General features: G+C 41.9%; 1 protein-coding gene across 6 annotated transcripts in view; it reads right to left on the bottom strand.

Annotated features, from left to right (window-relative positions):
• Positions 1-21,140, bottom strand: part of znf185 (zinc finger protein 185 with LIM domain) — a 28,121-nt gene extending 6,981 nt beyond the window's left edge. The window contains exons 1-25 of one of the 6 annotated variants that reach the window (XM_080774189.1): positions 20,950-21,139; positions 19,864-19,930; positions 18,088-18,211; positions 17,440-17,556; positions 16,853-16,879; positions 15,667-15,726; positions 14,965-15,015; positions 14,299-14,382; positions 13,616-13,696; positions 12,978-13,040; positions 12,527-12,682; positions 12,056-12,236; positions 11,425-11,639; positions 10,696-10,758; positions 10,110-10,178; positions 9,880-9,954; positions 8,832-8,927; positions 8,362-8,442; positions 6,315-6,494; positions 5,069-5,119; positions 4,643-4,708; positions 4,401-4,466; positions 3,509-3,586; positions 2,737-2,802; positions 848-970 (exon numbers count right to left, since the gene is read on the bottom strand). In XM_080774189.1, coding sequence (XP_080630315.1) covers positions 848-970; positions 2,737-2,802; positions 3,509-3,586; positions 4,401-4,466; positions 4,643-4,708; positions 5,069-5,119; positions 6,315-6,494; positions 8,362-8,442; positions 8,832-8,927; positions 9,880-9,954; positions 10,110-10,178; positions 10,696-10,758; positions 11,425-11,639; positions 12,056-12,236; positions 12,527-12,682; positions 12,978-13,040; positions 13,616-13,696; positions 14,299-14,382; positions 14,965-15,015; positions 15,667-15,726; positions 16,853-16,879; positions 17,440-17,556; positions 18,088-18,211; positions 19,864-19,873 — 2,183 coding nt within the window. In that variant the 5' untranslated portion in view covers positions 19,874-19,930; positions 20,950-21,139. Of the gene's footprint in view, positions 1-847; positions 971-2,736; positions 2,803-3,508; positions 3,587-4,400; positions 4,467-4,642; positions 4,709-5,068; positions 5,120-6,314; positions 6,495-8,361; positions 8,443-8,831; positions 8,928-9,879; positions 9,955-10,109; positions 10,179-10,695; positions 10,759-11,424; positions 11,640-12,055; positions 12,237-12,526; positions 12,683-12,977; positions 13,041-13,615; positions 13,697-14,298; positions 14,383-14,964; positions 15,016-15,666; positions 15,727-16,852; positions 16,880-17,439; positions 17,557-18,087; positions 18,212-19,863; positions 19,931-20,949 lie in introns of all 6 variants that reach the window. The other 5 variants (XM_080774190.1, XM_080774191.1, XM_080774193.1 and 2 more) reach the window with 5 other exon arrangements.
• Positions 21,141-21,790: the final 650 nt, after the last annotated feature.

Here is a 21,790-nt window from a genome sequence, read left to right as displayed (position 1 = left end):
CTGAGAGGTAGAGGTACTAGATTCATCCTTCAGACTGAGCAGACCGAGAGATAGAGGTACTAGATTCATCCTTCAGACTGAGCAGACTGAGAGGTAGAGGTACTAGATTCATCCTTCAGACTGAGCAGACTGAGAGGTAGAGGTACTAGATTCATCCTTCAGACTGAGCAGACTGAGAGGTAGAGGTACTAGATTCATCCTTCAGACTGAGCAGACCGAGAGATAGAGGTACTAGATTCATCCTTCAGACTGAGCAGACCGAGAGATAGAGGTACTAGATTCCAGTTGGATTCTGGTTTGTTTGAGTTTAGTAATTAACTCACAGAGTTCATAATGTGCATCATCTCTGTCCGTGGAAACTTCATATGTCCAAACTTTTCAAGATTCAAAATAATAATAATCACAAAAGGTTTCAGATCCACAAGCTCAAAACATGTTTCGAGCTTGCAGATATCTGCACATTTTTATGTTTTTGTGTGGTGCTGTAGTGTGATCAATGTTAATCTATGGAAAAATATAAAAAATGGAGATGGTTTTCTGGCCGACAGCAACGATAATTATAGGTGAGAAGATTCACTTACCTCCCGATTCGATATGATATCGATACTTAGGGTGCTGATTGGATTTATATTGCGATTCTTAAATATATTGCGATCCGATATTGCGATTTATTGCGAGTTTTAGAACATTTTAAAACTATTCTAAACAATATAGACCATGAAAGGTTCGATAACGTCTTTCTGACAATCCATTCTGAACTTTACGATTCGATTTTAATATTGTGGCATGAAAATAAATGTGCTTTAAACTCCACCTAACAAGTCCCAGATACTGCGGAAAAATGTACCTCTCCTCCCCCTCTGGCTCCTGCTCATCTTCATCACCCTCCTCTTCCTCCTCCTCCTGGCTGGAAGGAGCGTACACGGTAGGCGACGTCCAGCGGTCCCACGGGGAGTCATTCTCTGAGGATCTGAAGACCACAAAACATGAGCTCAACATCAATCCATCACACAGTGGTCCTCAACATCAATCCATCACACAGTGGTCCTCAACATCAATCCATCACACAGTGGTCCTCAACATCAATCCATCACACAGTGGTCCTCAACATCAATCCATCACACAGTGGTTCTCTAACTATTTCATGTCAAGGACCCCAAAGAATTTGGCCGCCGAGCCCCATCTGAAAATATGTTGTTCCAGCCAGGGACTCCCCAGAAGCAAATATTTGAGTTAAAAACGTTTGCTGTGAAATAATTTTAATAAATGGTTGAAGTGGTTAAAAGCTAAGGCGACACAGATTCGTTCCAGATGTTAATGGGTTATGAGATCAGATTGTAGATCTGCTATTTTCAAAAGATTGTAATACATTTGAATTTAAAGCTTGTGAAATTATCTGCATAATGAGTACCGTACTATTACTATTTACTTTTGGTACTTTAAGTACATTTTGAAGCCAATTCTTTTGTACTTTTACTCACGGAAACTTCCAGACTTGCACTTGTAACGGAGTATTTCTACGCTGCAGTATCGTTATACTTTTACTCGCGAGTACTTTTCCCACCACTGACAAGCATGAGATCATCTCCACCACGGTAGCATTAGCAAAAAACAGCCTGGACATTGTAAATTGCCGCGAGCACATTTTGTTTAGCGAGCTTGTAAAAAGGGAAAGTGTTAGCGGATATATACGCTGCAGATGACCCATTTTGTATTGTGTTGTTGCAGCAGCAGCAGCACACGCCCGTCGGTGCACAATTCCTTCTGGCTCGGCGAGTTGATTGTTCACTATGAAAGCCTGGTGACCTCGTCATAGTGAACAAGGGTTTGTGTGGCAGTGTTGATTTTGTCGACTAAAACTAAATATATTGACAATTTCGTCAACAAATAAAAACTACACTAAAATGTTATAGGCAGGGACTTGTGCACAAGAGATCCAGTATAAGTGAAAGACACAAGTCATTTTAGACTTGGTTGCATGCTGAAAATAGCCGATCTACGAGCGTTGTGAGTTTGTAGATCGGCTATTTTCAGCAAGTCTAAAATCAGACATTACGACAGCATCATTTTTCAAAAATAGCAGTAATAGCAGATCTACAAGTTTACTTGTTGCTGTCGTAAGCTTATAGATTTCTGCCATTTTGTACGTTTTGAAATAAATTAAAGTTTTCTTTGTATATATTATATAAGTTATTTGTCATATCTGCCCTTACGAAGCCTATAAGGCAAACAGAAGTACACATTGTAACGTTCCAATGTTAAATGCAAAAAAACACATTATATTAAATCGTTACTTTTACATGACATCTCACATGCAAAGATTGTGTCTTTGTTATTTGAAAACCTATTGAAAAATGTGAACATTTCCGTAATTTGTAATTTGTATTATTACAAAACATACACTAACAACTTCAGCCCTATTTTCAAGAGGGTTTGAATTACCGTATGCATTGTGGAAACTAGTGAAAGGGCACGGGTACTTTTATTCTACCTCTGAGGGTGGATTCTGCCATTGCATTTCAATGGGAATGGAGCGGTTTGCTGCCATTTGCCGATTTCAAAAAAGATTAATAAAAAATGCTCCATTCCCATTGAAATGCACTGGCAGAATCCGCCCTCAGAGGTACAATAAAAGTGCTGTGTGACCGTGCCCAAATGGGATATTCTACGCAATGACGGTTGAATAACGTTTTTTCCAGACTTCCACCACTACTTTTAAATAAAGAGGTGACTTACTTTCTCTCAAACGTGACCACTGTGCGTTGTTCTTCCTCATGGCCTGCAGGTGCACTGGGTGCTTGGCTGAGAGGGGAAGAACATACAGTAAAAGGCTTTTAGTGCAGTGAAGACATGGGACGGGAGGCAGATGAATGAAGAAGTGAACCGTAGAATGTAGAGTCTGTGTGTCTTTGTGTGCAACTCATTTCTACCCAGGGACCACCAACGTGACTAAGAGCAACCTGGGGACCACCACTACTGTGTCACTGTGGAGTGGGTCCATCATAGTTAGACCAATTACACTATCACAGGCTACATTCATGAGCTGGGCCAAAAACATAAGAATCTAGTTTTCAAGCATTGCATTGCCAGTAAAGAGCAGGGATATCATTTGGCAAGAAGCACAGCATTAGTGTTGGATACAGACACATTTGAATGAATCAACTATTTTTCCCTGGACAAAACAGAAGTCCTCTCTCAAAATAATATTATTCACATGCAAACTAAAAATCACACCAATGTGTCATTGCCATTTTAGGTCACCCAGCGGTATTGCAGCTGTCCATACTCAAATAGACATACGGACAGACACACATCCGTGCTCAATTAGACATACGGACAGACACATCCGTACACATAGCTGTTCATTGGAGCCGTTATGCACCGCTCAAAAACCAGAGTAGCAAATTCAGTTGAAAACCCATGTTTGTGTGGACCGTAGAGTGTCTGTGTGTATACTGCGGCAGAGGGGGCGGGGGAGGGGGGTGAACCCAAAGTGTGTCATCATCACCTCTCCTCTACAGTGGCAGTGGTGTGTTCTGGGACGCCCGTCTCCCACGTACGGGACCAGGAGCGCTCGCTACTGAGACTGGAGAGACACACAGTGGAGGGTGGGCTGTCACCATCAGGACATTTTGGTTGCTATGTTTTTGACACTGAACATTGGAACATAAATAAAAATAAACCTTTCTAAACACAAATATAGCACAGGGCAGATAATTGACAAACAACTTAAATATGCAAAGAAATTACCGACAATGACTGGTGCCAATAATAATATACTTTCAAAAATTGTCCATATTTAATAATATAAAAGTCACTTTTTTATAGTGGAAATGGATGATCTATTTTTGAAAATGTAAATTCACTGCAACATGAAAAAGATCATTTAGATTGTCTCAAATTAATTGCCATGGTGCGATGATGAAATAATTGCGTGGCCGTTTTAAGTGGAGTTGGTCGGTGATGCAGAACTTCTTGACAGACCAGGCGGAACAAACAAAAAAAAAAAAACAGCAATTTAGTGAAGTTTGAGACAGTCAGTCAGTCAAAGTAACTCACAAAACAAGAAAACATACAGTAACCACTTCAGCCCTATATACATTTGGGCCATTTGAAAAATAGCCCAAGCTCACTGAGCTCATGAAGTTAAGATTACCTTCTACAAATTCTAGTTTGTTAAGTGAATCAAGCGAGTGCACCGCCTATGGGAGAATGCATAGGCTTCACGACGCGACGATTGTCTTCTACAAACAGAACAGAGTAGTTCTACATTGCAGTATTGATACTTTCACACAAGTAAAACATTTGACTACTTTTCCCCACCACAGACAGACAGACAGACAGTCAGTCAGACACCCTCAACACCACTATGCACCAGAGACTGAGACTGTCTGTAATACCGTTCAGTGTCAGTGTCGATGGGGATGACGTCCTCGGCCAGGGAGTCCAACGCATCGCCACTCATGCTAGGTGAAGCACACATACACAAAACATTAAAAACACATTTGTTGAACTTGTGCCACATTCAGTGCCATGTTGTTTTTGTGAGTCACGGCTATTATTCCATCCACAGATTTTATAATAAACACCACTTAAGGCAATATGAGCTCACAGAGACGTTATTTACTTAACTAAACCTCACCTCATTATTTGTGGGCTGGGATGTTCCTCTTCGTCGCGGGGTGTGTGCGAGGTGAGATCTGCAGAGCTGCATACGGAGAGCAGAGTCAAGGTTTTGCATGACAATAAATGCATATGGTATTGATAGGCGTCATGTCATGAGTTATTACTGATCACAGTTTAGAAGGGCTGGTAATGGGTCGAGAAAACTGAAGCAACTGTAACATTAGAGATGCCATGCTAGGTATCAGTGGCAAAGGCAGAGGGTACAGTATAATAAATAATAATAACAACTCAGAGAGAAACTGCAGCAGGTCACAGAAAGCCGTAATAGAGGCAAAGTGTCTCCCAATCAGAAAACGCAGCATTATGCATGCAACATGCCACACGGATAGGAATCAGGCCGGCTGCAAAACACAGTCACAGCTTAGCAATCCAATATGATTACCTGTCGGGGGATGTTCTCCCTATCGGGTATGGATCAAATGGATCAGCCAAGCTGAAAAACAATTTCACACTTATTTCACTCTCCATTGTTAGCACGCCCCTCGTCATGTGTCAGAGGGATTGTTATGTGGTCACATTGACTCTTCAGACTCCGCACTTTAACTATAATATTATTTTACTTCAGCTGTTGAAAAATAGCAGATCTACAAGCTCATAGCGCGGCACCGAATGCCAGCTTGTAGATCTGCGATTTTAGAAAAATCGTGAAAATTTGCAATTCTCGGAATATATATTATTTCACAACAAACGTATTTAACTCATCGTCTGAGGGGAAGGGGGGGTCCCTGGAACAACATATTTTCAGATGGGAGTCCGCAGCCAAATACGTATAATTTTTGGAAGAAATATTTTAGAATCTGGTTAATGTGCGTCAGAATGGTAAATACAAACACAGATGGGGAGCGGAGGGCCAAACTCTCAGTGTCTCTGGCAACATTACACTGTAGCACGGCCAAAAAAACCCAGGGTTTTAATGCGTTTATTTTCTCTTGCTTCACCCCAGGCGATCGCTGGTCCTGATCAATACACACATTACAATCAATACTCATTACAGCACATAAGCCATCCATCTTAGCAAGTGTGTGGCGTTCTCCGTTTAGCCACTGAACGCCTATAGATACTTTGTTGACCGGGGTCCCCAGGGCTCTATGCTTGGCCCGCTATACTTTACTTCTACACCACAGCACATCACCATGCATTGTGAGATGTGTTGTGTACCTAGGCTTGGGGACTGTGAGAGCTCATGTGAATGTTTTGGTTTCATACTTTGATCCAGCCTGAGAGGATGGATAACCATCCAGAGAGAATGGTTTCATCCATCCTCTCTGTGGAATTGTTTAAGACAGTAGAAACTGTCATAATTAATATTCATTAGTCATATAATCCATTCTATGCCATTCTATGTCTGAACATCCCAGATAAAGTATGTAATTATAATTGTATTTATTTAAGATATTCTGTAGCTTTTTTTCTGCCTTTATTGATAGAACAACAGTAGACTGACAAGAAATGTGGGGGAGAGATGGGAAGTGACACACCGCAAAAGGTTGGCGTGGATCGGGACTCGAACCCGCGACACGCCGTCAGGCTGGATTACCAGCCTATAGGTTCCCAGGCGGCTATACGCCAGCCGCCCAGGGCCGATACTATGAAATCATGAACCCAGCTACCATGTCATCTCCCTGTACCTTTGTGTGTCTTTGGCCGTGTCGTCCGTGTGTGGCGCCGTGTCGTCCGTGTGTGGCGCTGTGTCGTCCGTGTGCGGCGCTGTGTAGTCCATACACGGTGTGGCGTCGTCCTGGCGCGGTGTCGTGTCCTCTGTTGTGTTGTCTGATGTGTCATCGTTGCACGATTGTTCAGTGCTTAAGCTGAAGGGGATGATTGAACACATAAGACATTATAGTTATACTAGTTAGTTTCAGTGGTGTAAAAAGGTATAGTAGTTTTCCAGTTTTTCATGTGTTTATGAGGTGACAGTACTTCATTAGCCCCCTTGGTGTGGTTCTTTTTTTTTTACTATAATATTTATCGATTTTGCAACTCATTTTTTTCACCAAGTGTCAATTATATAATGTAATCCTGAGCACTACACTTCCTCTGCCAACCTGGGGGGGGCAGCGGACTGACCTCATGCTTCCTTCTATGCATGAGAGCATTCAAACTCCACACAGAAATACCCTTTCGCCAACCCTGCCTCGTATATGGGTACTGATGACGCGGAGGAGAGAACACGCCCCCAGGGCCCCCAGTGGGAATCGAACCCAGGACCTTATAGCTGTGAGGTGACAGAACTACCGACCCCCTTGCTGTGGTTCTTATGTGCAATGATGTATTCCCTTTGTATTTAGGGTTTCTTCCTGGAGGCTGAAACCTTGACAGTCAAACGTGCCAATGGTAAAAACAGTGATATAGTGACATCACAATATTATCCCCTCCCCTTTATCATACAGCAACAGCTGTGGGTGGGCCTGCTTCAGTTCAGGTGGATCACCAGATTCACCACCCACCAGGAAAACCAGGCATACTTAGGGCACGTTCGGAAATAGCGCAATACTATTATTATTAGTATCAATACTGCAATGTAGAACGGCAATGTAGTTCAGAATTCAGAATCTACTTGAGAAAAGGAGCTGGCATCAAAGTGTACTTAAAGTATCAACGGCAGAAAGTACTCATTATGCAGAACATCCCATTTCAAGTTTTCAAATGTATAAGAAGCTCCGATGCATTGTGAGGTGAGCTTGTAGATGGACTATTTTCAAATGGCTGAAATGTACAGTATCTTTTTTATATAATCAAAATCTACAAAGTAAATAGTAACTAAAGTTTTCAAATAAATAAATAGGAGTAAAAGTACAATATTTGGATCTGAGATGTAGTACCAGCACTTGAAATGCAGGTTACCTTACCACTGCATTCTAGTCACGTCCAACTAATCTACCAATAATCTAATAATCTATCAATCAATGGAGAAAAACTTTAATCAAACTCCATTTTAGCCATTTTGAATTTGGTTTAGCGCTGTACATGATATCACAATAAATATGTTATTGCGCTACCTGCAACTGTCACAACACACTGTGAATGCTTGTTAATTGTTCCACGTTATAAAAATGAGAAGTTATTGTTTCTCGCTTGTCGGGGTAATCATTAGGCAGATTGGAGATGGGTTCTGATAACTTGTGGGTGTGAGGAGCATTCATCATCATTTTGCTCCTTTATTGCCTTATTTCGCCGTCATTTTGTGGTCTAAATTAAAACAAATTAGTCAAAATTGAAAAAGTAATCAACAGATTAATCAATTATGAAAAGAAAATGTTAAGCTATGTCGCTTGGCTCAGTCCCATCATAAATGCTGTTGTTGTGATTGTGACTGATGACAAGACTGAGGCTGTTGGATTAAGACTCAGAGGAAAGCTGAGCTGTCCTGACAGAGCTTAGACTTAAAACCACTTAAACGCCATATGGTTGATATGTTCCTCAGGCATCTGTACAGGCAGGGTGAAATAGCCGTTCGACAAGCTCACAGAGCGCTGTGGGCTGGTCGATCTCGTTTGACCCGTCGCATCGTTTGACTTTCTTTTTTTTACGTGAACACGATGGGAATATAAGGCTGTCACCCCCCTGTCTGTCTGTCCTGTGTGTGTGTGTGTGTGTGTGTGTGTGTGTGTGTGTGTGTGTGTGTGTGTGTGTGTGTGTGTGTGTGTGTGTGTGTGTGTCACAGGTCTGTCTGACCTGTGTCTCTCGGTGTTGATGGGGATGACATCATCAGCTAGCAGATCCAGGCTGCTACTCGTCTTCACTTGATCGGAGTCACTACACACACACACACACACACACACACACACACTATGACGCACACACAAAATGTACTGAAAGTACTCAATATGCAGATCTACAAGCGATGAGACGCATTGTGAGATATTGTAGTATATCTTCTATTCAAATGGCCGAAATGTACAGTAAACAGGGTTGAAGTGGTTAATGTTTTGTGATGATAATCAAAGTACAGTACTTGAGTAAATGTATTTGGTAACTTTCCACCACTGCACACACATAATTCAATACCTTGGAGGGAGTGGTACCTGTCAGTTGTTACTGTGGTGTCAGTGAGGAGGGGGTACCTGTCAGTTGTTACTGTGGTGTCAGTGAGGAGGGGGTACCTGTCAGTTGTTACTGTGGTGTCAGTAGTGAAGAGGGAGTACCTGTCAGTTGTTACTGTGCTGTCAGTTGGGCCGAGCAGATCGTGACCCCAGCGTCTCGGACTGGAGGGAACCGGCTCCGCTGACGACTCCTCTGGACTATCGAGGAGAGGAGAGGAGAGGAGAGGAGAGGAGAGGAGAGGAGAGGAGGATTCAGAGACGATTTCACAAAGTGAAGTGGACAGCTGATGTGATGAGATTGCTTTATCTTTAGAAGAACAACAGTGTCCCCTTGTGGCCTGTCTGTGGATAACATTTACAGGGAGATGATCAACTGGATAGTTGTTTTGATATGCCTCAGGTGACCAGATGTCCCCCTTTGCGTGGGACAGTCCCTCATTTCCAAGACACTTCACACATTGAGACCCTGGACCCACATTGTGACAGGCAGGCAGTGTTCAAATGCCATAATAGTTAGTCCCCCAATAGTTGGCCTTCTGTTTCATTGTCCCTTTTCCTGCAAGTGATTTTTTTAAGCCTGTTCAAATAAACCCTGAGTCGAGAAGAAGTCGGCCATAACACCCACGATGACCAAAATTAGCATTAAATAAAGAAAATCAAAGACCTAAGTTTTCTGAAAAACTATTATATAAATATTTATTCAAAAATTACAAAAATTAATTATGCTGCTATATACTGTACATAGCAACAAGAACTCCAAAAGGGGTTCCCGTCCTGAAGGGTAAAAACATAAATATGTTAAAACAAAAAAATGGGAGGGCCCAGACGGCACCTAGGCTGCCAAGTCAGCCGGACGGCGTGCCACGGGTTCGACTCCCGAGCCCGGCGGCCTTTGCCGCGTGTCACTCCCCATCTCTCGCCCCCTTTCCTGTCAGTCTACTGTTAGTCTACTGTTATAAAGGCCAGAGGGGTTAATGACAAAATGATAGCCAATATTAAGCCTATATCGTCGAATATAAAATCAAGGAAATTAATAGCAACTTAAGTAATACGTTTCTAACCTCCCCACCTCAAACGAACAGTTTGGATCTGGTCACCCTAAGTTTTTGGTTTTATTTATGTGATGATTATAAATTAATGTTTAACCAACCCATCAGTGAGTGACAGGAGGTCGTCAGTCATCACAATACAGTTGCTGACTTCTGGCACTGGTTCAGGATCAATACTGTACAGATAGAAGGAAGAAAACACACACAGACAGACACACACACACACACACACACACACACACACACACACAATCAAGTAAACAAAATACCTGACAGATGAATCGATTATTATGTAAAATAAGGATCAGTCAATGACCTAATGGTTTTGTACCTGTGATCTGAGGGCGTGTCCACCTGCGTGGTATTGTCGTCTTCCAGAACGGTCTCAGCATCCTTAAAGCTGAAGGAAACACGATAATTAATTTCACTTAATTTCAAATATTGTATATCCCAGTGGGTAAATTCAGTTTTCATAGAAGTCTGTTATCTGTGAATTGGGTGCATTACTGAAGAATGTTCTTCTGTTCAAATAATGAATGCAATGCCTTTGCAGTGTGTGGAAGAAACACATTATTCCAACCAGTTCCTTTCCCCATACGGCCAGGGGGAGGCAGTATAGAGACCAGAGACAAAGACTAATTTGACCTTTGGGATACACAGATAAGTAGGGCAGTATAGTTTTCTGTGTGTTTGAACAGAAACTATGTCTATACCCGTCTGGGCCCGGTATAACAGAGTCACATGGATCATTCTCATCCTGAGTTTCCAACAGACTATTAAAGAGATGGATTCATTCATTCAGAAATAAATAAATAGCAAATGCCATAAAACACACAAAGGCAATTAACTATAAAACAGTTGCACTGCGTGTGTGCGCACTAGACCGCAACTAATAGTCATTCTCTTCTGTCAAATACCTTGTTGAGCCTGTGTCAAACGAAATGAGAGTCTCCGACAAGGCGTCAAGCGATTCGGCAGCGCTGCAGAGACAGATGAGAAGAACAAACACGATGACATTGCATCACATGCGTGTTCAAAGAACGAGAACAAACAAACCGTCTAGGAAAAACGAAGTCGTGTTTACTTCTCATTTTTAATGACTGTGAAAATCAAACATGGTAGAAAAAAGAAAAATCTTTGGGCAAACATGAGCCTGGTGCTTGGCTCGCGCTTGAGCATTGATTGGAGACAAGCGAGCTCACGGAGCATGATAACACCACACAACAGGTGCACTGATTGGCAGTGGTGGAAAAACTGCTAGCTCTTTACTTAAAAAAGTATCAATACTGCAATGTAGAAGTACTCTGTTACAAGTGAAAGTAAAAGTACAAAAGTATTGGCATCAAAATAACTTAAAAGTGCCAAAGGTAAAAGTACTCATTGTGCAGCATGTCTCATTTCAAGTTCTCTTTTGAAAATAGCAGATCTACAAGATCACAATCACAGGCTCTGGGATTCTGGGATATTGTGAGCTTGTAGATCGCTATATATGGGGCTAAAGTGGTAAATATTTGTTTCGTAATAATTGTTGATAGAAATACATAGGACCCAAGTGGAAACCGCAAGGACTTTTCTTTTGGTGCCATCTTTTTCGACCAGGTGTTTCAATCATATCAAGGTTGGAGTCGAGTGTTACGAGGTCTGACCTGTGCTTAGGAGACACATCTGGCCTGGGGTCTGTCTTCACAGCGTCCTCCTCTGGAACGGAACATTCCAGGACGTTGGATCCTTGGACGGGGGACAGTGGAGGGGTGTCTTCTCTCCCGGAATCGTCCGAGTCGACGGGCCGCGGGTCTTTACGGGCCTCCTCCTCCTTCACCAGCACACACTCGGGTGGAAGTTCAGGCAGGGGGATGAACACCTTGATGCAGTGGTGGAAAAAAGTACTTTTTACAAATGTTTTACTTATGTGAAATAATCAATACTGCTATGCAGAAATGCTCTGTTAAGCGTGAATGTTCGGAATTCAACGTGTACTTGAGTAAAATACAAAAATGTTGGCATCAAAATTCACGATGCGACGCATTGTGAAGTTGTAGATTGGCTATTTTCAAATGGCCAAAATGTATATAGGGCTGAAGTGGGTAATGTATGTTTTGTAATAACAACCCAAATCTGTAAAGTAACTAAAGTTTCCAAATAAATGTAGTGGAGCAAAAGTACAATATTTGCCTCTGAGATGTAGTGGAGTAGAAGTAAATTACTATTGGAAATAGAAAATACTCAAGCAAAGTAAAAAATACCTCAAAATTGTACTTGCTACTTTACACCACACACCTTGATGCAGCCGGGCTTCATGTGAGCAAAGGGGTCTTCTTCTATTTCCGCGGTGGTGGTGGCGGCCACTGTTGGATCTTCTGCGAGGGAAGGTACAGGCGGAACAACTTCTTCTTTCACAGGCTCTGGGACAACATCTGCCACTACCGGAGCCACTGGCTCATCCTCCATCGCCTCCACACTGTAAATCAACAAAAGACAGACAAAGGGACATTAATGTAATAAACAGGAAAGACTATACTACGGTATAATCAGTTTGTGTGCCACAGCCTCTGCCTCAGCTCACAGCCTCACGTCGTGCGTGGCGTTCAGAGTATGGGTCTTATGCCGTTCAGACTAAAGTTTAACATGTACGTTTTTGCAAAAAGGGTGAAGTGTCCCTTTGAGTAACAAATGTGACTGTGCTGCGAGTACTTTTTTCCACCACTAATCCACCGCGGAGGAATTTGCGGAGCAGGGAGTGAGTCTTACGTGGTCTGTGCTGTGGGCTCGGGCACAGCAGCAGGGGAGCTAGGGACAGGAGAAATGGAGGACAGTAGGGTAGCCAGGGAGGGGACAGGCGACGCAGGAGAAACAGGGGACAGGGGGGTGACGGAAGGTTCATCATCATCATCCGTTATCTCCACCCTGTTTACACACGCACACACACACAAGATATACTTATCTCATACTATCATTTGTTTTGTATTCTGTCTTTAGCTTGCATCTGTGGTATCTTGTTTCATTGTTGTGTGTAGCCCTTCTTTGCTATCTTCTTGTATATTTGCTCTGCTGTCATGGCCGCACTGACTGCAGTATTGTGCTGAATTTGAATGCATTGTTCGTCGATATGTTTATTGTCCCCTCTCAAAAAACAAAGTAAAGAAAGAGAAGAGAAGATAAACTAACAGAGTTTAGGGGTGTTGGGAGAGATACTATTTACCTTTTGGCCACAAAAGCTGGACTACCGGTGACCTCTGAAGTGTCTGGTGGTTTTTCCGTATTCCTGCAAGGTTATTTGGAAAAAGAAATAGAATTAAAATACAATTTATTTAAAAAAGAAATGTGACTTTTGTCACGCATTTGTGTGACGTCACGTCGTCAACGTGATATTTTCATCATACGCTGCGTTCACACGAGCAGATACAAAGATAGTCCACTATTCATATTCAATGGAAGCCAGCGACGTGAAGATACAAACAAATGCATTCAGCATTTGTAGCTGCTGCAAAACAAATCACACCCGTGTGAACTTTGTGAAGTGAGGGGCGCTCTTATCATCGTACATCATACATCATACATCCTCTCATTCCGGCTAATCGCAATTTGCGTCCTCACCTTCGTCATCAATGTTTGTGTTACACAATGTTTGTGTTTACAATGTTTGTCCATTCATTGTCAATGGCATTTAATGTTTGTGCTAGGATGTAAAATTTGGTACATACAAAGCTTGGTAGATACAAAGCTACAAATACGCTGTGTAGCTTTGTACATCTTTTGCATCTGCCAGTGTGAACACAGCAATAGAAGTTGGTGTCAGCAGCACAACACACACAGCAGATGATAAACAGAGAGACATACTCATATTTCTTGGCGGCAGAGAGAACGTAGGAGCGCTTTCTGACCGATGATGTATTCAGCACGTTACTGGCCGCCTCTCTCCTGCAAGGCACAGCAGAACACTTTAGTGCCAATGTGTACAATGTGTGGTCTTAATATTATTATTAATACCATCATCATCATCATCAGTGGTGTAAAGTAACTAAATACATTTACTAACGTACTTCTACTACCGTTTAGAGGTATTTATACACAATATTTTTATACATTTGAAAACTTGAAATGGGACATTCTTCATAGTGAGTACTTTTGGTACTTTAAGTACATTTTGATGCCAATACTTTTGTACTTTTCCTCAAGTAAATTTTGAATTCCGGACTTTTACTTGTAATAAAATAAAATCACACCAGTGAGGGGTGCTCTTATCATCGTACATCATCCATGCATTGTCAATGATAATTGAATCTTTGTGTAGGACAGAAATTGCCAATTTGCTCATCTACATACGGTATGACGTCAATTCTCCATCCATCGTCAATGGGAATTTAATGTTTGTGTAAGACACTACACTGTAGCTGAATATAGGAGGAAGTAGTACATTTTTCACCACTGCTCATCATCCGCGGCTTGACGTTTCAAACCTGATCGGTATCAACAGAGGAAACAAAAACAGAAAGCAGAGAGAATGAACGTCTCTCCCTCACCGTCTCTCCTGCTCCTCAGGGCTCAGCTGACCTTCCGTTTCCAACGGGGTGTTCTCTGGAGCGGTCCGTACGGTGTGTGGCGCTCTGGAGGGGAAGGAACACAAGCATATCGTCACTGTAGTAGTCATTATTTAGTCAAAAGCTCTTGTCAATACTTTTCATTGGTTCAGACTTAAAATAAAAATAAAATCACACCCGTGTGAAGTGAGGGGCGCTAATATATTAAAGTCTAACTCATGTTGATTAGGTGATGTGATGTAAAACAAACAGTGCCAACACAAACATTAAATGTCATTAACAATAAAGAGACAATATGACGTTATGAGTAACAAAATTATGTAAGTTTTCCCTTCATTGTCAATAGTGTTTATTAAACAAACATTGAACTAAAGACAGTCAAACATTAAACCTGTATATAAAAATAGCTTATCTACAAGCTCACATAGCATGATTTGACGTGAGCGGTTATAGTGTGACGAAGTAGGGCGTCAACATTCAGAAGAAAAACATAACAATTCTTTTAAAATTTGAGATCAAGATTGGTTTCTGCCAGGATATTTGCGATAAGAGGTTTCTGCTGGACAGTGACAAACTGACGACATTCAAAGAAAGTGGTCTATTCTCATTCTCTGCAGTTCCTTCAGGAAGTCTCCAGAGATCACTCACATTTTCTTGTAAGTGTCAGATGGCCTCTTGGTGAAGCTGCCCGAACTCCCACTGCAAAGAAACGGGACCAAAAGTGTCAATATAGAGACAGATCATGACTTTCATGAGTTTGGAACTCACTTACTTCAAAATAGCTATGATTTTGATACTTTTTTGTTTTAATGTTTGGCCTATGATGACATAGTACTCAAAATAAATAGTGACACCAGGCTGAGAGTGGTCAAACTCAAAAGTTATTTCTACGATCGCTGATGTCCATCTACTTAATCACCCAGTGTTGCAGTGTTCATGTGTCGACTAAAGCTATGACAGAAAATGTTTGTCTATGGTGATGAAAACTATGACAAAATAATAATATACACAATTTTGTGAACAAATAAACTATAGGAAAATGTTATGGAGGAATAGTGGAGAGAAGAGATCCAGTAGAACTAAGACGAGTCATGTTATGCTTGGTTGCGCTTCAGTGTCACATTCCGAAAATAGCCAATCTACAAACGTACAACGTTGTGAGCTTGTAGATCAGCTATTCTCGGCAGTACAAAAGTACAAATCACGCATTAAGACGGCAACCAAAATATTTCTTTGTTAGATTCAGTCAGTTAACATTTTATGATATTAGTAAAGTAAAACTAAAACATTTCAGATAACTAAAGTATGACCAAAACTAAATCAAACTTTGCTGTCAAAATGAACACTGACCTGAAGCCATTAGTGGTCGAGGTTGCAGCTGGTTTGCTCTCAGTCTTAGTGAAAACACCTCTGAATAATAAAGGTTAATGAGAGTAAATTAATTGGACTCAATCAGTTTAAGTAATTCATTAAGTCAATGAAATCCATATATATATATATATATATATATAGATTACCACACATCCACTCACCTACACTACTGATTTCACTGATTAACACACCCCATATCATGTTGAAGCTTTGAGTTAATTTATATTGTAAATAAATATTGGTTTGTGCACTTTTAAACAGACATACACACGTCATTCTATGCTTGGTTGCATGCTGAAAATAGCAGATCTTAGCTTGTAGATCTGCTATTTTCAGCATGCATGCAACAAAGTGTAAAGTCAGCCATCACAGCCGACCAAAAACAGTCAAAACTCAAAATCAACACTGCTTTGTCTGGTCATTCAGCGTTGAAGCATAGAGACTTTTATGGTTATCTGAAACGCTGTGAAGGTTGTGTTTGTCACAGTATTGATAGTAAACACTGTTGAAAATGGACCTGCATTTTGAGTCATATTAGACTAAGAGTCTACAGTACTGGTTGCAAAACAAATTTCAAATACATTTAGGGGTGTGTAATTAACACCCCGAGCAGCAAGAACGGAGTTCTCCGTCCTATCAATTAGTAATGCTCGTCGCTCAGGACGGAGATTAATAAAAGGACGGAGATTTATTGATATCAAAACCGATCGCATCGCACCACAGGCTGGGAGCGTCTATTGCAACAACATTAAGATGTTATTTCCGGATGAGACGTCATCGAAAATGTCGCCCCCCCATTTTAGAGGATGAATCGAAAATCTTAAAACGTGAATAACTCTTGATCTAAATCATTCCGTCCAATTCTAAGCAAAGATTATGTTTTAGACGGCCCATCACGGTCCCGTCACTAGTCGCGTTAGAATTAATCATACCTCCCGTTGTTGTCGATCGCCTGGGGAGTGTTTTGGCTACATCAAGCTACTTCAGCTACATCCGGGATAGCGCCTGGTGCGTCGCTAAATGTGCTCCATTGCTGTAAATTGCTGGGCGGCGTGGGCGCTCTGATTTAATGGTCCTAAATACCCCCGGGCAATTAACGTGTTTTGAATGTACATCGTTCCGGGGGAAATGCAGATTTTAGTGAATTCATGCAAGTTATTCTTACCTGATTAGGTAGCCCGAGGGAGGTGCTCTGAATTCATAACACAAGACATGAAATGATTATTGTCAGCAGCGTTCTTCATCTCACAGGGGTTCATTTGTAAGATTATTATACCACTATGGTGGACAGTACTCAACCCCAGTACTTTATTATACCACTGTGGTGGACAGTACTGAACCCACAGTACTTGAGTTAAAGTATCGATACTCTTGGTCAACTATTACTCAACTACAAGTGAAGGTTGCTCACAAATTTGTACTTTTACATTTTTAATACTTAAAGCACGAAATTTCTTAGCATAAAGTAGCTCATAACATGTCTACGGTGGACGCTTTGAAGATTGAAAGAGGACAATTCAAGCTTGCCCTACAGCTGAAATGTTGGTCAGTTTAACGTTGTTTAATACAAGCAGATTGATCAATGGGATCAATGGGCTGGGCTGGGATCAATGGAGGGTATTGCAACTCTAGATTCATCCCATTATAAAAAAATCTAGTGTTGCAAATTGCGGCTAGTCGTTACTGTCCACCACCACTGTCATCATTTCAAACTACGATTGGTCCTGGCATGATTGATTGATAAGTGTTTACCTCTCAGCGACAGGTTTTACTGCCGTGGGGTCCATGGGGGAGGCCACCGTGGGGGAGGCCACCGGACTGCTCTCAACGGGGGCTCCGTTCAAACGGCCGGCTCTCACCTCGGCCATCCTGCACAGAGAGACAAGCAGCGGTGGGAAAAGGAATGCACACGTTTTACTTTACTGCAATATAGAAATACTCTGTTACAAGTAAAATTCCGGGATTCGAAATGAATTAAAATGACCAAACTGCAGAATGTCAAGCTCACAATGTGTTGCAGCGCAACGCACTGTGAGCTTGTAGATCGGCTATTTTCAAATACGAAATGTACGAAATGTACATAGGGCTAAAGTGGTTAATGCATGTTCTAATAATAATCAAAAGTAGAAGTAAAAGTATTGAAAACTGGAAATACCAGTAAAGTAAAAGTACCTCAAAATTGTACATACAATATATTGCAAGTACAATACTTGAGTAAATGTAGGTTGTACAGCACTGCAGAAGTGCAGAAGTATTGCTTGAAAACAGAAGCAGATCTACAAGCTTAGGTCTAACTATTCACCCTCTGTAGTACGAGAAAGGCATTTATTGTATTCAATGGTCATCTCTCATGTGCAGAAAACGTTGATATTTAGACATCATGGCGTTAACATAGCATACCAAGGTTTCTCTTCTTCCTGGGCTTGAGGAGGCTCAGGTTCGGCGTTCTTGTGCATCCACCAGTTGTCTCCCATGAGTTTGGTCCGCACCTTGGTGGTCCGAAACACAGCGGCTCTGTCCCCCTCTGAGACACAGACACATGCACACACACTTACATCAGCATATTTATATCTGTACTATATCATATTATTGCATCAATAATATGTGCCTATAGGCCAGTGGTTTAACCCTTTTCATAGCATATCAAGGTCCATTATTCATTCCGCATTTGAGCCACGGACCACCATTTGATGACATTTTGCCTCTCAGACCCAAGACTTGGAATATTGTGTCCACAATTCCATGCTGTATTGATGTTGGTACAGCCAAACAATGATAAAAAAAAACAATTAATCTACATTATCTAATTGTGTAGACTTATGTTGAAGTAATGCATTGCAGACAATGTAACGCGTAAAATGACGGGTCCATTTGTTTTTTCCAATTTACACTCTCAAGAGTTAAAGATCTAATAAGGGTCCATTTGGTTATCAACTCTCCATCATTTTGCCTTTAGGGGACCACCTGGAACCCTCTCAAGGTGGTCCCCGGACCACTGGTTGAGAACAACTGCCGTATAGGGCCTATACGGCAGCCTATACTATAGGCCATGGGTTTTCAACAGGTGGTCCGTGGACCACTGGTGGTCCGTGAAGGTATTGCATGTGGTCCCTGACCATGCATTTAGTAATGTAGGAAAGTGAAGATTTGTATTTAAATTTATTTTATTGACCACAAGTTGAGAAACATTGCAGTAAATGAGATGGTGACATATGATGACGTGTCGATGTTGTCAGTTACTGGGAAGTCAGACGTCACGAACTTCCACAGAACAGGGAGGTAGAATCTCAAGGGAAACTGTACTGGATTGCCTGGTTGAGTCACCATTATAAGGACATTTGCCCATAATTAATTGCATGTGTCTGCTCGCTCATACATACAGTAAGTTACAATAGCAACATGATTTTAATATGGAAGGTTAATTTTTCCCCCCACACAACGCCCATATCCCCCCTCCCAACACAACATCCTCAGGTTGATTCTCAGTTGGTTCATAATCAGTTGAAAACCCCTGCTATAGGCCACTGGTTCTCAATGACCGGTCTGGGGACCGCAATATCACCAGAAACACATAAAGAGATAGCCCTGAATGACCAGAACAGGTCTGTAACTCTGAGGATCCTTTTCCACCGAGGCTGAACCGGTTCGGTTCTTTTTTCCAGACAGATATTGAACCAGTTCAGAGTGTTTACACTGAAAATGTATTGGTTCAGAACCCTAAAAGTTGGTTCAGAACTGGAACGGAAGAAAAATGGCCACCGGTTCTGTCAAACGACCAAAGTTCCATCTTCCAAGAATCTAGAACGGAACCAACAAATGGAACCAAATGGATTTGGTTCCATTTGTACACTCTCAGAGTTAAGGGGGTCCTAGCAATTAAAACATTTGAGAACCACTAGTAGGTAGTAAATATGAGATCAAATGTCATATTCTGATGAAAAGCTGCATGGATACCTCAGTAATTGGGTGTTGTGATCAAAATAAGAACATTACAATAGTGCGGGAAAAAGAAAATTGCCACAGACAAGACCAAGCCTGCACCACGGACACATTTGTCTGTGTACGTACGTACACATTGATGACCCCTGGTTCCATCCATGCTATCATCAACTCCTCCCCCAGCCCACCATACACACACACAGCTGCTGCCTGCAGGGAGGAAGCAGGTTATCTCACCGTTTGACATGGCTGCAGGAGTCTCGATGTTTCCTCTCTCCTATCTGCTTCCTTTTACGGGCTGTACCTGCGTCAGGGCAGAAAGGGGAATGGGGAGACGGTTATAAATGAGAGCAGATAGGAATTGATATGATATCAGATTGAAAGGAAGTTAAACAAGGCCTGTGCCATATGCTCCCATGTGTTCTGTCTGTTTATAGGATTCTTCTACTGTCACCCTTCAAACATGCAGAAGAGCCTGTCTTTCTACTTTCTAACCAATACTGCTGCTGCTACCTGAAAGATGGATGGGAACACGCACACACGCATCGACTTTGTGACTTTTTGGATCCTACCCCCGGCCCCAACTCCCCAAGCCAATAATTGCTTCCCTCGTTTTGCATATCCTTATTAGCTGACCCTTGTGTTATTTACAGCCAAACATAGAGCGCTGTCTGGCAGGCTCAGGGGGGTTGAGGAGAAAACGAGGAGAACACTAATGAAAACACTGGTGACTTTTCTCTCCCCCTTATCAGAAATTAGAAGCAGAGTAGAGCTTATGCAAAACCATGGAGTGTGAGTGTGCCAGCTCATTCTCATCCCTACTGGGGAGTGCTACCATTTTAATTCAAAATGCAAATACAAGTTGTAGGAAAGAGGGGAAGAAAAAATAAAAACTCCTCAGGCTGTGGATTCAAGCCTTTTGAAAGCATGTTGCTTTCAATATCTCAGGAGAACCTTGTGCCTGAATACTAATGACAAACAAATATGCTGAAGGCTCATAAATCCTATTTATTCTGGGTTATATACACTACTACACAGCCCTCACATGATTGGTGATTAATTGCAAGCGTACTGTTAAAACAAGCCAGTTAATGCAAACACCCTGACAAACAATCATGACAAGGAAATACCCAGAAAAAAAATGAGTGAGCAAACAGCCCTGAACATCCACATCTCTTGCTAAAAACAGGCTTCAGCGAAGCAATGTAGCCCATCAGTTTGATAAACTAACGGGTTAAGCTCAAAGCGCTCTAAGAATTTCTTACAGAACCATTTTTAGAATAATCTCAATGGACATGCAGCAGGCAGAGTCTTGGTACCTACCCCAGTCACTAGGCGTGTGTATGTCCAACTGGCCTCCAAAAATCCACCCTGTGAGTTTAAAGCTGGACACAGAGAGGCACCACGGTGTGTTGTGTACAGAGAGAGACTGCTGGCTGGTGTGAGTGAGTAAGCAAGCAAGCAGAGAGAAAGTCTTGACAGGTGTCTCCCTCCCTCAAGCTGTGAGCAGGTACGGGCGTGGGCAACTAACAAGCCCAGCAGGAAGGTGTGGTGTGGTGCAGTGAGTTTCTCTGGCCATATGTGCGTGTGTGTTTGTGTGTGACTGTGTGTGCGTGGAATTTAGGTTGCTAAGCCCTGAATTTTGTTTACTATACCAGCCAGACCTTTGTCTTGACGGAGGGTGAGTTTGCACATAGCTGTCACAGCAGGCTGACAGAAAGACAGAAGACAGCGGGGGATGGGAGCAGTGTGCCACAAGCATAAATGCAGTTAATGCACTGACTCAGGCAGGCAACAGGTCCTGTGGGACAGCAGCTCTCATGCTCACTGGGCAGGAACTCACAGGACAGTGAACTTCAATGACTGAAAAAATACCCCTTTTTACGCTTACAAACAACAACAGACACTTGTATGTCTAACTTCAACCTAAACACGGCATGTACGCATACGCAATTTCTAGGATATGATATATTCAATATGTCACATTCATTTCCACTTCCCCATAGCCGTACGTAGTGTCTCTCAGTGCCCCGCAAAAAACAACAAAACTAATTGCATCCGTGAACAGTTTACACATTCTTTTCACAGGATAAACTATTCTTTGTAAATTGCTGTCATTAAGGCATGTTGCGTCGTTGGCGGTGGCATTTACAAGATGATTACA

The sequence above is a fragment of the Protomyctophum bolini genome, assembly GCF_963924005.1.
Source record: "Protomyctophum bolini genome assembly, chromosome: 10".
NCBI classification, from domain to species: domain Eukaryota; kingdom Metazoa; phylum Chordata; class Actinopteri; order Myctophiformes; family Myctophidae; genus Protomyctophum; species Protomyctophum bolini.
Note: the sequence above shows the minus strand (reverse complement) of the source record. Positions and strands in the feature narration are given on the sequence as shown.